Genomic DNA, 14917 nt, shown 5'->3' with positions numbered 1-14917 from the left:
CACCTGAACTGCCTGAAACTGCTGCTTTTTCACATTTGACCATATGACCTCCCCGAAAGATCACTTTTCCATGGCAATTTAGGAGCGCTGTGATGATGAAATGGGGAAAAAATCAGAAAATTAGTCATGATCCTAGAAGATGTATGCATACTTGTGATGTGATCTTGTATTGAAGGGTCTGAATTGGCAGCTTCTAAAGGTCTGGAGGAAAAATGGCAGAGGTCCCTAAACAGCTTAGCTTAGGAAAGCTGCTGCCAAAAGCAAGTGTGTCATCTTGGGAAGGGCTCATCGTGGTTTGGGAGTGGGAAGTCCAGTGTGTGTGCTATCAGAGAAAGCAGTGCCTACTTCAGGGCATTCACATAGGAGCAAGCTGTTATTATCAGGCCAGCAGTTCCTGGTGCTGGGAACAGGGCTGGAGGGTCCCTGGGAAGGCTGCTGGTGCGTGCCTCAGCCTGCGGTACCTGCAGGAGCCAGGGGTGGCTGGAACCAGGAAGTGAGGAGCTCTTTCCTTGTTCAGAGCATTCCCAGAGAGGGCGTGGGCTGTTGACTTTGTGGCCACGCAGGACAGTTTATATTCTCCAGATTTAAAATGAAAACAAAATGACCTCTATGGCTTGAAGGAGCTAACCAAGAAGAATCTCCTCTCCCCTTCTTAATATATTTAGGGGAACTGCTGACTTTACTAAATATTATCTTTGAAAACATCTGCTTGGACTTTAATCCTCCCGTAACCCTTTAGCATAGGCTGTGGCACATGAAACGGGTTCGAAGCGTTCCATTTCCGTATCCTCATGCAGCTGTAGGCTTCTGCCTTGCTGCCACTGTGTTCCTTGCTGCTGTGTATAAACAGGGGAACCGCTCTGATTTACACGAACCCATGAATTGTTAAGCTCTCTCCCTGGGAGTATGTTTCTGCTGATAAATGTGTGCACTGTACAATGTGTTGGCGCTGCTAGAACAGGGAGAACACTTCATTTTTTTTTCTTCCTATTAGCTTCTGTTTTCTCTCTATAGCACACCAAGCTGTGCCCTGAGATAAGGGCTGTCAGTCTAGCAAACTTCAGTTCTTGGTGGTGTGTTTATTTATTCATTTTTCATTGGCAGCAGTCAGACCAGATTGTAAGAATTCCTATGGGCTGTGGTTCAGTTGCAGTGGGATGGGGAAGTGGGGAAGAGAGAAGGAATATTTTACTAGTGTGAAGCAGGTAATTGAAGATAGTCTTATCTGTATAAATGTGTGGTGCTTCTGTTGGGAAGAAAAGGTACCCCTGCAGCACTTCAGACCCTCGGTGAGCTGTTTGAGTGTTGCCAGTTAACTTCTGGGGGTGGAGGACTGGAAAGTTGTTATTAAAGCTGTTTCCCCATGAGCTGTAGGTATAAGGAATGTGCTAAAAACAACAATCAGCTTTCAGAGAGTTGAATGTCTAAATAGCTTCCTAACCAGCAGCTCCCTTCTGGGCAGAAAGGATACCTTCTTATCTAGCCAGAATCTCTTTCGTCTTCTAATTTTGCCAAGGGAAAGTCAAGCTGGGAACAAGTTTTGTAACTTGGCTGAAGCCTGAGGGAGGACTCCTGCAGGCAGTACCTGTGCCCATTGTCTTTTAACAATTCAGAGGGGGTTATCAGTGCTACCTAGAGCAAAATTGTTTTGCTGCCTTTGTCTCTTTCAGTTCTCACACTGAGCAAAATCAGCTTAGTGGGATGTTACTGTAGGCATGGCAGCATCAATTTAGACATTCCTTGTGGGGCAGCGTAGCATCTGACAGGTACTATTCCTGATAATGTGGGACACAAGCAACTTGGAGCTAAAAGGAGATGGGGAAAACATGCCTGGCTTTTTAGTAGAGGGGAAAAAGCAGCGTGCTTTAAAACAATCTGTTAGTGAATCAAGAATTAGCAGTAATTGATTTACCCAGAATAAATTCTTGATTTAGATATCTATTGTTTATTGTTGAGAGACCACAATTAGACTACTAGCTTCCATGTATGATCTTTGGGTGTTGAAAATGGCTCTGAGACAGAGCAGCACACCTCAGGCATCGCTGTGTCATAATTGTGTTGTATTCCCTACTTCTCCTGCCCACTGATGTCACGCATTAAGCCCTGACCCAGGGCAGGGAAGGCTGCCCTTGAATTGGCAAGACTTGCGAAGTTTCATGTGCTAATAAGGCTTCATTAAGTTGGAATGGAAAGAGCAGACCTTTCTTGCTGTAATAAGACATCCGTTCACTGAAAATTGTGTGTTCATTGAGCTGTAATTCAGTGTGATTCAGAAGGAAGCGCCCAACTGTTGGCTTGCAGTACAGGCCAGATGCTGACATGTTCCAGCTAAATAGGAACTTAAAATCCATGTGAGAGATTTGACTTGCATGGATGTCAGCAGATGTACTGACTAGCTGGCTTGGCTTTCTTCAGAAGAGTGTTTTTCATGCTGTGGTCTAATTGCTCCTGGAGGAAGTCTAGCAGGTAAGTGGCAGCATCCTTAATCCTTTCTGCTTGGTAGGAGGGCTGAACATGATGAACAAAACGTTAGGTCTTCATCAGTAAAACGTATTAGAAATGTATTGACTTTGCTACAAGTGTAGAGTGGGATAACTTCATTTCTCTTCCTCCCTCTCCAAATTAAGCAGGAAACTGATGGGGCAGGCAGAGTTTATTGTAACATCATTTCCAGACTTACCACAAGGCATTTTAAATATCATCTTGAAATGCTATTTCAAGCTGGGGATGTATACAGACAAATAAGTCCTCTTTGGTAGAGACTAATTCATACAAAAGATCCAAATGCTGAAGATGACCTTTTTGTGAGTAAGATGTGAGCAGAACAGTGACATGGAGCAGGGAAAAACTCTCCCTCTAGGATCACTAAACTTTTATAATCACATTCACATATTTCTTCCAATAATGCTACTTTGTGGGTTTTTTTTTCTTTTCAAAGTAATTGGAAATGTACATTGTGGCTGTTTGAGTTGTGTTTCTCTGGTCAGTGCTAGCATGCTGAATCCCTTTAAGAAGTTCTTAAGGATCTCAAGGTCATACTGCCTTCTTCAGGTCTCATATCTGATCACACAGGATATGAAATGGTACAACACCTGCCTCTTCTGCTCTTAGATTTGGAGTTATCCAGCAGTTTTGAAACTTGACCTCCCCAAAAAATCCCCCTTCAGTAGAAATACCCATTTAACTGAAGAACCTGTGGCTAAGAGGGAGATTCCTTCAAAATTAAAAGCGTTCCTTTGGTCAACTGCAAAGAAAAGATGATTTCTGCAAAATGAATTACATTTTTTTCCCGATAGCTTTAGATGTTTGTGTAAGGAACAGCATAGTAGAAGTGTTGAAGCGAATCTCTGTATTTTTTTTTTTCTTTTAACCAAATATTGACCAGATGTCTTTATACCAGTTTTTTCCTTTCTAAGTTATGAGTGCTACACAGATTTTTAGTCTTTTTCAGGGGCTTTGGAGTCATGCATGACATTGTAATTCATCCAGATCCAAAACTGTCAGAAGTCTTGCTGGCTAGCTCAGTGGGACTGTATACTTTAGAGGCTTTTTTCACTAATAACATGGATTCAGCTTGTGCTGGGGATCAGCCTGTGCTTTCTCGATGTCCCAGCTGTGTTTTCAGTGCAACGGTGTCAGACAGGCTATGGCTGAATTTCTCAGTCCTCAGGTATGAGCAGTGTCACATCCTGCAATTTTAATTGCTGTGCTACGTACTGCCACATTATACCTGAGGTTTTCAGGCTGTTTTACATTCCTCCTCGTGTGTGTTTGCCTGCCTGCTGGCTGGCTGTCAGATTTGCTGTGCCTCTCCAGGTGTCTGAGGAAGCATTTGATTTATTTATCCTAGCTGTCTAGTACAGTCTGCTGTGCCTTCTGAAAGGTGAGGGGGGTGTAGGAAGGCTGGCTTCCTTGAAACTGTTCTGGAACAAATTCTCCAGATACTGTATCCTCTGTGGTTGTCTTGAAAGGAAGATCTAAAACCCATTGTAAGCTGGACAATCTTCACACCTGAACTATTGGAGGTTGAGTGAGAAGTTCTGGTCTCTCATATAATGCAGCTTCTTTTGGTATTTCCTATGCACAAAGCTGCCTTTTCTGCTTTGATACCATGAATACTTTCTTAGTAAGTTTTCTGAATTCCAGAAAACGCGAAAGTTTGTTCTTGTCTGTTTCTGAATTTTCCTTCCCATCCCCTTGGATGACGTAAATGTTTTGTTCAGTACTTACTGTTCTTTTGTCTTTGTTTTTTTTTCTAGATAGAGGTGCTCCTAATCAACCAGATCTTTTGGGGTAGTTTTTTTTTTTTTTTTTGTTAGAAGAAACCTTGGTGGGTAAAAGATGTGCCATGGAATGGTAGCACCAAAGAGCAACACAGGATCATCTCTTGCCTTGACTAGCCATGGGCTGTTTCTTCTACTAGTTATCTTTGGTAACTTTTTTTTGGAAGCACAGGCCACAGGTAAGTGAAATCTTTGCTTGCATGTACTGCAGAGGGGGAGAGATGTCTAAGTTTGGAAATGGCCTTATGTATTTGTGGGGAAACTGGAGGTGGTTGATGCATTTGCATACATATTTCAGTACTTACAGGAAAAATTCCACCACAGCTCTACTACTGCAAAGGGCAGTATCTGAACTGAACCAGTCTTGCATACCTTTACACTACCATCTTGTTTACCCCAGCTTTTTTTTCTGCTTCCATTTTCATCTCTTTACTGCATTGGGAATGCCAGGACTGTCTTAAGAGCAAGCACGGACTGCTTTTTGGTTGAGTGATATTCTCATGTAGGCACTATTATTTATATGCCCTGTAGCCACTACTCATGTGAATTAGTTTTGGAAGCACAGGCTGACTTCTGCTCTTTGCACGTCTGATGAGCCAGTTTGCTTGTGTGGCACTTTCTGGCACTTGAGCACTCACAAGTGAGTGCTTTTATTCTCTGCTCGATCTCTTCTGCATCTTGGGTTTTTCCTCATTCCCCATGCTTGCTTCTTGATGTCTGGTGACTAACTGTGGTAAATAATGTAAATAGCAGTGGAATGGAATGACACACAAAAAGTCAAGTAAGAGTCAGAAATGAGTGTAAGAAGAAAACCTATTGGTCACAAGGTAGCATATCATGAAATGTTTGCTTTCTTACTCAGTCCACCCTGAAACGTGATCTCTTCTCACAGACCTGATGTAATTTTCTTGTCAGTAGAGAGATGATTGATCATAAGTGGCGTGGGATGGAGGAAAGAAGTTTGTATGTGTGGCTTAGGTGGAAGTTCCTGCGCAGAATGCTAGAGGAACTTATCCTCAAAAAGTCAAATAGATTTGGTTTCCACAACTGCAGATTATAGCTTGCTTTTGGAAACAAAATGTCAGTTCTTGACAACAGCTCTAAAAAGTGCTATTTATTTGAGATATCATGGCACCTGAAAATATCTGGTGGCCAGTATTTCTGAGCATCAGAGAAGTTTGGTTTGGCCTCTTTGGTGGAGCAGAATAAAAGCTCATTGCCAGATGCACTCAAAGGAAAGTATCTTCTATAGAAAAGTCTGGAGAAGGAATTGATCTTCTAATATTTCTGACTCCTCTAGTTAGAAAGGAGAGGCTGCTGAAATGAGGGATCCCAGACTTTTGTGTCTTTCTGATTGGCCTGGCTTTGGCTTTGTAGGTAAGAAGGGATGTGTGGGGGAATTGCAAATGTGACTGACTGGCAAGAACAAATAGTCAAGAGTGTGAAAGGGACAAAGGTCTCTTGTCCTTGTTTTTTCCAGCGTTTGTCCTTGTTTTTTCCAGCTGTTGTTGATAATACCCCAGCCTTGCTTCAGATATAGGCCTGCAAGATATTCCCTGCAGCCTGAGGCTGGAACACAATCCCTTCCTGACACTCCAGTTACATACTGCAACACTTTGTAGTTGCTCTGTAATCAGTATGCAAATTCCTTGCACTGCATAGGGCTGCTGAATGGGGAAGGCAACCACAATTCTGGCAAGCATTTCCAGTATCATTTTTGAGATATCTCATGTCATATGGAAAAAGCACTAGTTAAGCATGTCATAAGATCCTAGAATGGTTCTGCATCATTTCCCTTTGTCTATTCGTTTTGATTCAGGACCTGAAACCTGTTGTGGTAAACTGATCAAGGCAGATCATCAGCTAAATAGGATTAGAGCGGCGAGACATGAAGCATTTCCTTCAGCAGAAGTGAGAAAGTGAGAGCTGTGAAGGGAAATCCAGGATCGTAGCAGAGGGCAAGACACAAAGGGGGAAATCCTGGGGGGGGAGGGTGTAGCATGGGCTTCCATCCATAGACTCTGAGGCTGGGAGGGATGGGGGTGCATGGCAGCCTGTTGTGGGCCCAGGGAGCTGCACCTGCAGCAGTGTGCTGGCCATGAGTAACATTAATCAGTCAGCCAGCCGAGGAGCAGGGACCCAGATGGAGAGACAAAGAGCACTGAAGAGACGCTTGGAAAATCATCTTTCCCTCATCTTTGTCCCCAACCACCCCCCGTCCTCACTTTATTAGTTTACATAGCAAAAACATTCAAAGCAGCCAGAACAAAGCGATGTTAACACGAAGCAAGAGATTGCATTAAATCTCCTGGTGGTAAAGCTTATCTTGAATACAGGGCCAATGTGACACGTTCACAATTGCTACAAAAGATGAAGAATGTTCTCATAAAAAGACAGACAAGCATGGAGACAATGGGCTGGCTCAACTCTGAGTGACAAAGTGCAGCTTGTTATTCGTACATTTAAAATCATATAATGCATATTGTAGTGCGATGGTTTTACTGTTTGGAAATGCTATTGCTTGTCTTTCAGGAGGTTAGATACATATTGGTCTTCTGAGCAGGAATGTGCTCGCTTTTACACGTGATGAATATAGAGGGCAGACTCATTTCCAGTCAGTGAGCTTCTGGTCTCTCTTCTGCTAATAATTTGATTTTATTTATGCATGGATTTTTAACAAAAATAATCAGCACTTTGTCTCAAGCAATCTGTCCAAGTATCCCAGAGTGCTGTGAGATGAATGTGATAAGTTGCTTAGTCACAGAGCCTGCTGCAGAGTTTGGGGGAGCTGATTCCTTCTCACAGCAAGGTAGTCACAACCATAAAAATAACCACTGCGCATGTTGTAACACAAAACAAATGCAGCATTTGATGATGGGCAAACAATGAAACTATGCCAGAAGTGGAGTATTTAGGAAGGCTTCAGCGCTCTTCAGAAATAATTTTCCAGCTCGATCACTGTTTTTTTTCCCTTTAGCAAGTTCTCCAAGATTAATTGAGGGAAATAATGAAAAAATTAGCAGAATGGAAAGGCTCACTTCCAAGAAGAGCCTTGGAAAGCAAGGCTCTGAAATGCTGCAGCTTAATTCTTATTCCATCTCTTCTGTTTTTTCTTTGAGGGTTCTTCTGGGATTTAGCTAAGTGCTTGGGTGCTTAGTAGGTAGAGACAGGGAAATGATGGAAGTATTGGAGAGGAGGAATAACAACTGCTTGGTCTGCTTTGTTAAAATGTTAGACTTCTCTGTTCGTTCTATGTTGTCCCGATCCTTTCTTCCTGCTTCCTCTCTCTGGCCCTTACAGGTTATTTCTGAGCTCTCAAAGGGCTTGTGTGTAATCACATTTGTAGCAACCCTCCTGTTTGGCCAGACTGTTTCTGAAAGGATCACAGTGGATCAGAATAAATTACTCATAAAATTTTAACTTGTAGTCTCTAAAATATTCTGAAAGCTTCCTATCGTCTGTGTTCTCAGTGGTGTGACTTCTCTTAGATTCCTAGCCAGCTCTGTCAAAATGTAGGTTGGGCTTTTCATTACTGATAAGAGCATAACCTATCTTGAGAAATGCAAGTGAAGGTGTTAGTATAAGTATTAACAGCCTGAATTAAACAAATATCAATACACATAAAGGAGAGAGTTTAAATATTAACCTTTAAAAATTAATAATGCAGACTTGGCAAATGTAAGTCCACTTAGTTTTAAACACAGCCTGATTTTTGTTGACTGATCACGTGTGAAATACTATGAAACTATCCCTTTAATTTTTAGGGTTGCCATTAAAATGATAAATTGAGCTTGAATAAACTGAAACGACTTCATTTCTGTGTATTGTCTCTGATGCAAACGCAGCCAATCTGCTGCATGCTGCTGTAAGGTCTTTTCAGTGCCAAGGTTATTCTGTACAGAAGCTCTTGGATACCACTGGTGTTTGTTTGCGTTGCATGGAACAGCTTGTTAAAGCGTACTCCAGCCATTGAGCAGATTCAGACTTGTTCCTATTCCTTGGGAATCTGCGTGAAGCAGAGGTTTCCTTTGTTTCTAATTATGTGGTTGAAAAGAAGAACTTTAATACTGCTGGGGATGAATTCAGTGGTCATGAAAACAAGGACAGTAGTACTGGATAGCTAGGTAGAAATGTGGGGTGGTGTTGTGCATGAACATAGGACCTGAGTTCTAATCTGCATGCTTCCTATAATGCAGATTAGAATAAATTGTTGTCAGCCCATAGTGAGGAAAGGATGCAGTTTTCAGTGTAAGTCCTTCTTCCATTCCCTTCAGAGAGCTTCATGAAAGCAGAGTGGCACAGAAGAGCGTGGTGAGGAGCTGTAGAGCAGTGGTGAGGCTGCCAGGAGGTAGATGCAGATGGGCCCAGAACCAGCCTAGTTAAGGAACACTCTGTTCTTACACTCTTACACTGATCCCTGGGCAGTGCTTTTTAAGCAGCTGACTTGAAGGCAGTAACAGGAATCTCAGGTGGTCACACAGCTTGTTGAATTTTAAACAGCTTGAATGGTTAAGGAATGAATTAAAGCAAGCATAATAATAATCTTAATATTTTTTTTGTCTTTTAGGTTGGCTCAGCAAATCCAAAGGACCTGCATGTAAGTAAACTCTTATTCCCTGCTGTGCTATGAGAAATGAGTGAGATGTTTTACTGATTAACATAAGTGGTTATACAAACTAAGATTCACATTTTTACTTTTGTGCTGTGTGCTGTGATGCATCTCTGTTCTGTTTTTGCTTTTATCCCTTGCATTTGAGAGAGATGGTTGCCTTTGGTTTGAGGGAGGGAGATCAACTTCATATGTTCCACTGTGCTTGAAGGCACCTTGATGTGTCTTTATAGTATTTCGTTTTAAATGACTCGAAACCATGTAGAGTGAATATTCACTAAAACAAAAAGAGAAAGTTATGCTGGTTGTGAGAGTTTTGAAAGAGTGCTGGAGAGGATTGGAGCACAAGCTGAGGTGAAAAACCCTTTTGTTTCAAGAAAAGTGAATATCTCATCACAGAACGTGATTCTGGATATATTGTATTGAATACTCAGCTTTTCATTTCCTGTGCTCAGAAAAAGTCTGAAGCTTTTCCTGTATGTGTTACAGAGGTATGTAATTTTAGGAGGAAGTGGGAAGCATACTTGGCTGTCTCGATTAGTTCTAAATATATAAAAAAAACAAAGTGTAGGTATTTGTTGCAGTCCAATATGTGATCATCCTACTTTGAATCTTCCAATTTTCTTCAAGAAAAGGGGAGACAGGAACAAAGTCTGGTGGGAATGGATTCATAATTAAGTATTTGAAGTGAGGGAGGGTAATCGTACCGCCTACCAAATTTTGATCTTCAGATGGAGAGAGAAGGAGAGCAGATGGAATCCTCTGTGAATCCTGAATTTTTAATCGGTCTGAATTTTACTTTTGGCAAGACTGATATAACACAAGCTTAGAGTGAATGTGCCATCAGTTCTTAGCCATGGTTTCTAGCAGGAAAACAAGCTAATTTAGGAAATAGCTCAAGAACTGCCTGGTGCAGCTAATTCAGCTTCTTGGGCTATTGTGAAAAAGGTGGAAACTGATAGAAGCTTCGTTGTAGAGAGAAAGCTGGAGGGGAGCTTCATTCTTCAAAAGAAAGTACTTGCAACTTTAGTCCAGATGTTGGAGTCCCCTGATGTCTGATGCCTACTACACTAAAGATACAGATGGTCTGTCTTCTAATGGAGCTGTCTCCTGTCAGTCTTCCTTCTGTACTTGAGCCTATCTTTTGGGAAGAGTTTGAGTTTGTTTCTAGTCTCATGGAAATGGCCTGATGGCAGGACAGAAGAGTTAGCTTGTGATTACTTTGTGCCATTTGACATTTCTTCTGTTATTTCTGTGCCTATTTACAGTGGTAGTGAAAGCACTTTTTTTCCCAGGTATGTTGAGTGCTTTTCCCTACTTGTTGGTCTTACTCCCTTTCATCTGTACAATTTGTCCTTGCCATTGTTTCTCCAGGCCTTTATATTTATTACTGTAGTAGCACAAGCAGTTACCACCTCCTGTTTTTCTTGCTACCTATTCTGACCCTGCAGCAGGAATGACAGAACAAAAAGTAAATTTGCTCTGAAACTGTAGCAAACACCGTGGGCTGTTACTGCAGTTACTGCTGAAATAGGTGGTGCACAGTATATAAATCTGTGTTGTCTACGGCATACTTAACATGGGTGATGAGGGGAAAACAAGTAGAATCATAGAATTGCCAGGGTTGGAAAGACCACCAAGATTATCCAGTCCAACCATCCACCTATTGCAAGTATTTGCCACTAAACCATGTCCCTTAGTACAGCATCTAAACGTTTCTTGAAAGTCTCCAGGGATGATGACTCAACCACCTTCCTGGGCAGCCTGTGCCAGCACCTGATCACTCTGATAAGAAATTTTTCCTGACATCCAACCTGAATCTTCCCTGACACAACTTGAGGGCATTCCCTCTTGTTCTATTGTTGTTATTATGTGGGAGAAGAAGCAAACACACCTCACCACAATTTCCTTTCAGGTTGTTGGAGACAGCAATAAAGTGTCACCTAAGCCTGTTCTCCATACTGAACAATCCCAGTTCACTCAGCTACTCCTCATAAGTCTTGTGCTCCAGACCCCACACCAGCTTCATTGCCCTTCTCTGGACACGCTCCAAGGTCTCAATGTCTTTCCTGTAGTGAGACAAGAACAGAAGACAGCACTTAAGGTGTGACTTCACCAGTGCTAAGTACAGAGGCACGATCACCTCCCTGCTCCTGCTGGCAACGCTATTTCTTATACAAGCTGGGATGCCATTGGCCTTTTTGGTCACCTGGGCACACTGCTGGCACATCTTTAGCCAAGTGTTGACCAACACCCCGTGGTCCGTTTCTTCCACACAGTCTTCCAGCCACTCTGCTCCAAACCTGTAGTGTTGCCTGGGGTTATGCCCAAAATGCAGGACTTGACACGTGGTCTTATTGAACTTCACCCCATTGACCTCAGTCAAGTGATGCAGCCTGTCCAGACCCATCTGTAGGACCCTTCCTACCTCCAGGCAGGTTGGTGTCATCTGCAGACTTACTAACAGTGCACTTAATTGTTGAGGACTACTAAAAAACTGCTGGTAACAAGCTGCTGAGAGTCAAGAATGAGGATAGGATGCTGAAGGGCACTTACTTGAACAGCAAGCTCAAATGTGCTTGTACTGTCATTAGAGCAATTGGAACATGGTGACTGGACTGGACTGTGATTTTGTCTCAAGAATTTGTACATGCTTATCTGTGTGTGTTGATCTGCATCTAAAAAAAGCATTTTCCTTTTAAAGAAGAAAGTCTGTGGAGAGTGTTTCTCTTCCTCTGCAAGTAGGAATTTCCCTGAGGTGAGTCTCTGCTTTTGCAGAGTGTTGTGTTAAACTGGCAAATGGCTTCCAGATGAGAAATCTTTCAAGGGATTTGAAAAACTACCTTAGATATAGGACTGTTTAGATGAGTTGTGTGATGTGCCAGGTAGATTGGACTAGAGGGGGTTTGTTCTTCAAACTACTGAAGAATAAAATGAGCATTCTGGCCCAGTCTAGTATGGATCTTCTTATGATGGAAGGAGGAACAGAGCTTTGGGAGTTCCTGTGCTGAAGAGGCTGTGAAGATGCTTGTCTGCCTTGGCCTGACAATAACATTTTTAAATCCTGTGTGCTCAGTGTTCACTGTCTAGCCAGTCAGTGTAATTCAGAGGGGAATATCTTTCTCCTCTTGAAGAGCAGAAAGACACGCTGCTGCTGCTTTCTGAAATGTGTTTTTGTCCTTAGCTAGTGAAAGGAGAATAATGTCTGATTCGAAAAATACTGTCTAGAGAGAAGTATACATCTGATGGAGGATTTCTTGAATTCTCAGCCCAAGGTCAAAGAAGGAACACAATAAGCCTGATATGTACACAGAGTTGTAACTAGAAAGCCAGAAGCTGCTGCTGCTTATACAGCTTGGAGGAATGCTTTCCATGTCCTGAGAAAAGGACTGGCATGGTATATAGGAAGTTTTATGTCTCATACATCATTAGAAAGAATAAAACTGCTCTGTGATCTTACCAGTGTTGCTGTTTAGATGACTGTGTAGTCTGGGAAATGTCAGCTGTTGAGATAGTAAGTTAAGGTTTGCTGCTTTAGGTAGTGCTTTCCTTCAAAATATTCTGTTTATCTCTGGAGAAAGGCTCTGAGCATAGGAATAGGACTACAAACAGATTGAGATTTGTAGGAAGGTGACGAACAGGCTGAAGGTAATTGAGGAAGAAGATCCTCAGAAGAGGGAGAGAGTCGGGGGAATTCAGGAAAGCAGTAAGGTGAAGGTTTCCTCGAGTGGAGTTGTGGAAAGTTCCTGCTGGTTTAAAAAGCCAATTAGTGGCTTGGTGATTAAGTAGTGTAAGTCCTGGAAGAAGGTAGTGTTTTAATTTTAGCTATGCAAGCTGATTAGAATGGTTGAGAATAGTATGGCCTTGAGAGAGAGGACTCTGGTAGAAATGCAGGCATGTGTTTATTTTTTTTAATTGTTAGGTAAATGTCTTAATGCATGGATATGCCTTTACAACATCAAGCTTTTGAGTCTTCTGTATGCAACAGCACTGACTAATGAGACTGGCAGAGCTTAAGAACTCAAGATTACAAAACGTATGTGCCCTGCAGGGGCTAGAGCTTCAGGGAAGGAATTTCCTCAAGGCAGGAACAGAGCAGGATGAAGATGATGCTGGAGTGCTGGCTGGCTGCCCAGGGGTGCTCTGACATTACAACTGGGGGATCTGGTGGAGAGAGAAACTGAAGGACGGTAGAGCAGCTATGTGTGAAATAGAAGACAAAGAGGAATTTCAAACGGGAGTTGCTGCCGTGTTTGGAGAAATGTCCTTAACTTTCTGAGGAAGTTCTGCTTTTCTTGGTTTGTTGTCAGTTTTATAGATAAAAGCAGCTTTGCTCTTCTCCTTCACATGTTACAGTTGTATGCAGTACCCACTGGAGAGGAATCCTTAGTGTAAACAAATTAAACCTATTAAAGCCGCTAGATGCTGGATCTTTGTCAACACTAAGTATCGCTCCTGCTGGTGGTGATGTTTTCCATGTGGGACCTGTGTGGCATTCTGTATGGTATGAAGTTAGATCAGAGTAGGTAATGTGACCTCTGGTGCTGCCAGTTCATTCTGGATAACCTGCTGCAGAGGCCTTTTGGAAAGTGATTGTTATGTCATGCCAAAGCTGTTCATTTATCCTTGGCTAGGAGGAAAGTGTGCTTTTAATGTTTCCTCTGGCCTGTTCCACTCTTATCATCAGAGTGGCTATACTTGAAACTCAAAGTAATTGGGGATGTGACTGCTGTGCAGCTTGTTTCCAGTAGTTCAAGTTCCCACTCCATTTACTTGCTTCTTGAAAAGACTGGTACTGTCAGAGTTGTGCTGCAGCGCAACTTGTGGTTCAGCACATCTTTGTTTCTCCTTAGCACAAGCAAAGGACCATATCCTTAATGTTTTGTGTTTGTTTTAAAGATGGTGACATTTCTACTCTGTTGTTGGCTTTGATTTCCCTAGCAAAAGTAACCTTGGAATACTCCTCTAGAGCAACCTGCACGCTTCACTGTAAATGCTTCTTGGACATAATTGACTTAAGTGATAAGATACAAAATGTAAAGGTTTTATTATCTGCTGCTGATTAGGGGTGTTCAATCTCTGGCTACGGTCAAGATGAGCAAAAGCTTAACTATTTTACCGCATACCTCTGGCCACCTGCCACTTGTCTGAGTCGGGTTAGGAGTATTTCATGGTTGGCTGCATCAAGCACTGCAGAGCAATTTGAAAGGATGAAAATGGATGTCTGTTCTGCATCCTCTGACAGCAGACAAGCATCTATCACTAAGTCTGTTTCCATCCGCTGAACTCTTAACTTAATTAGCAGCTTTAAATAGAGGAAATGGTCTTCCTGTCATTGGTCTTCTGTCATTGTTTGGTTAGTTAGCACCAAGGGTGGGTACCAGGAGAATTGAGGCTTTCGTGTTTTTCATTTAAAGATGATTTGGGTTTGGTGGCAGGATTTCAAAGCTGCTTTACAGTTCGTAGCCTGCATAGATTAAACCAAATACATCCTCCCAAAGGGGTCCATCACCTTTCTTCCTGTGGCAGTGGAGAGTAAGTTGTAGGAATATTTTTTTTCTTTGGCAAATCCTGTAGTATTTAGAATGGAAACATTATAAAAGTTTCTATTCTCTAGTGATTCCCTGAGTGGTACCGGAGTCAGCGAAAGCAGTACATTGAAAACAATGCTGAAAAACCCTCCAGTAGCATTTATCCTTTGTAACATATCATGTGGTGGTAGAAGCAAACTTGTAGTGCCCGGTCTGGTCTCCTTACAGCAAGCAGTTCCAGTTGGCTCTTCAGGAAAATTGACATCTCTCTGTCCCTTTGGAGTAGCTTTCTCTGTAGGTGGGATTCTTCTCAGAGGTTGGAGAACAGATCAATTTCTTGATTAGTTTCTTTTAGCCACGCATGCTTTTCTATGCTTGTAGCTGTTGCTGAGCCTAAGGACCAGCCGTAATGATTCTTACTTTCATGCAGTTGTTCAGCAGTAGTAAGGGAGAGGTTGGAAATCTTTAGCTTTGCCTTTTCTTTTTTTTTTTTT

General features: G+C 42.2%; 1 protein-coding gene across 5 annotated transcripts in view; it reads left to right on the top strand.

Annotated features, from left to right (window-relative positions):
* SUSD6 (sushi domain containing 6) overlaps window positions 1–14917 on the top strand; it is a 78741-nt gene that overhangs the window by 26455 nt on the left and 37369 nt on the right. For 4 of the 5 annotated variants that reach the window (XM_010711526.2, XM_019615640.1, XM_019615642.2 and 1 more), the window contains exons 3-4: window positions 4260–4462; window positions 8851–8880. In XM_010711526.2, coding sequence (XP_010709828.1) covers window positions 4342–4462; window positions 8851–8880 — 151 coding nt within the window. In that variant the 5' untranslated portion in view covers window positions 4260–4341. The remainder of the gene's footprint in view (window positions 1–4259; window positions 4463–8850; window positions 8881–14917) is intronic. The other variant, XM_010711528.2, reaches the window with a different exon arrangement.

Source organism: Meleagris gallopavo, chromosome 5 (genome assembly GCF_000146605.3).
Source record: "Meleagris gallopavo isolate NT-WF06-2002-E0010 breed Aviagen turkey brand Nicholas breeding stock chromosome 5, Turkey_5.1, whole genome shotgun sequence".
In the NCBI taxonomy this organism is placed as follows: Eukaryota; Metazoa; Chordata; class Aves; order Galliformes; family Phasianidae; genus Meleagris; species Meleagris gallopavo.
This window is presented reverse-complemented; position numbering and strand designations above follow the sequence as displayed.